This window comes from Chaetura pelagica, unplaced genomic scaffold, assembly GCF_000747805.2.
Source record: "Chaetura pelagica isolate M959 unplaced genomic scaffold, ChaPel_1.0 scaffold328, whole genome shotgun sequence".
NCBI classification, from domain to species: domain Eukaryota; kingdom Metazoa; phylum Chordata; class Aves; order Apodiformes; family Apodidae; genus Chaetura; species Chaetura pelagica.
In genome coordinates this window covers 2,508,779-2,510,139 of record NW_009954216.1, presented here as the reverse complement: position 1 = coordinate 2,510,139, position 1,361 = coordinate 2,508,779, and the positions used below count along the sequence as shown (strand labels likewise).

The following is a 1,361-nucleotide window of genomic DNA, read 5'->3' as shown; positions in this document are numbered from 1 at the left end:
GACTGCAGGTCCTCTTACCCTGAAATGACACCGCAGACAACACAGCAATGGCCCTGGAGCAGCTCTGGCTGCACTCACAGCACCTGGTAGGAGCTGCTGCCAGCGACAGTGAGGAGGTGGTTGGCAGTGAGACCATGGGGATGTTCAGGTGCTGTGGATCCACGTTGTCTGACCAGAAGCTATGAGGAGTGTCTCAGAGGATGCAGGGTGAGAGTGGTCATAAGTCTTGGGTGTGTCTCAGCTGGGTAGGAGGAACACAAGGCATCATCCCTGCTCTCAAGTGCTGCTGTCATGCAACAACGGTGCTAATTAATTTAGCGCAGGATAGTGAAGTCTGTTGTCTTGCTTTGGGCCAAATGAGCCAAATGCCTGCTCACAGACAGGGCTCTCAGATGAGGAGTCCTTAACAATTGTCCTCTGCCTGGGAGCCTTGGCAGTGTCTCGTGGCCCCAGTCCCCAGCCCTGGTGGCTCCATGGTCCAGCATGGGCTCCCTGGGCCATTCCTGCCAGGGCTGGGCGCTCAGTCCAGCTGCAGCACCTGCCATCCTGCTGCAGGGAACTTCACTGCTCTGTAGCAGTTCCTGCTCCCCCAGAGCTTTGATGAACAGCTTGAAAGCAGAAGCCAGAGGCAGATAATGAACATGTTGAGGTGTTGGGTGCAGGGCACAGCTGTACCTGCTCCCTGGGCATGGTGTGTGGCTGCAGGATGGGGCTGGTCGCTCCAGCATTTCTGGGCAGAGGTTTGCAGCCATTGCTCTTCCTCCCTTGTCCCACAGCACAGTGCCTCCTCCTGCTTGGCATCTTCCCTATCCCAGTGGAAGTTTTACTGTTGACTGCAGCAGCAGCAAAAACATCAGAGCCAGGATTTGGTCCTGAGAGTCACCAGCAAGCTTTCTTTTCCCCTCTGCCCCTCCCTCACCTCTGTTCTCAGTCACTTCCTCACTTATTGCAGAGCAGTAGTATTTTGAGTTCTTTAGCTGGAGAAACGTTTTGCTTCACCTCACGTTTGAGAAGGGAGGGGCAGGCGATGGCTGCTGGCCTTACAGCCGCCCCGCGCCGCGGCTCCCTGTGCTCCCGAGGGCCCATCCCAAGGGAAGGGGGGACGCGCCGCGGCTCCTTATCCCTGCTAACCACTTGCATCTCCCCTTTCCACGACTCAGCAGCGAGGACCTTCCCAGGGCTGCACGCGGTGTCTCCGCAGGCGCGGGGGACACGCGGTGTCTGCGCAGCTCCCCGACCTGTCCTGTCTCCCCGCAGCTGCAGCCGGAGCAGCTGGACTGCGGCGCCGCGCACCTGCAGCACCCGCTGGCCATCGTCCCCCCCGTCACTGCCACCCCTGTCTTCACCCACAGCGGCCCCCC

General features: G+C 59.4%; 1 protein-coding gene across 1 annotated transcript in view; it reads left to right on the top strand.

Annotated features, from left to right (window-relative positions):
* The first annotated feature begins 47 nt into the window (after positions 1 to 47).
* Positions 48 to 1,361, top strand: part of PLXND1 (plexin D1) — a 55,964-nt gene continuing 54,650 nt past the window's right edge. Inside the window, exons 1-2 of the mRNA XM_010003385.1 lie at positions 48 to 86; positions 1,258 to 1,323. Coding sequence (XP_010001687.1) covers positions 48 to 86; positions 1,258 to 1,323 — 105 coding nt within the window. The remainder of the gene's footprint in view (positions 87 to 1,257; positions 1,324 to 1,361) is intronic.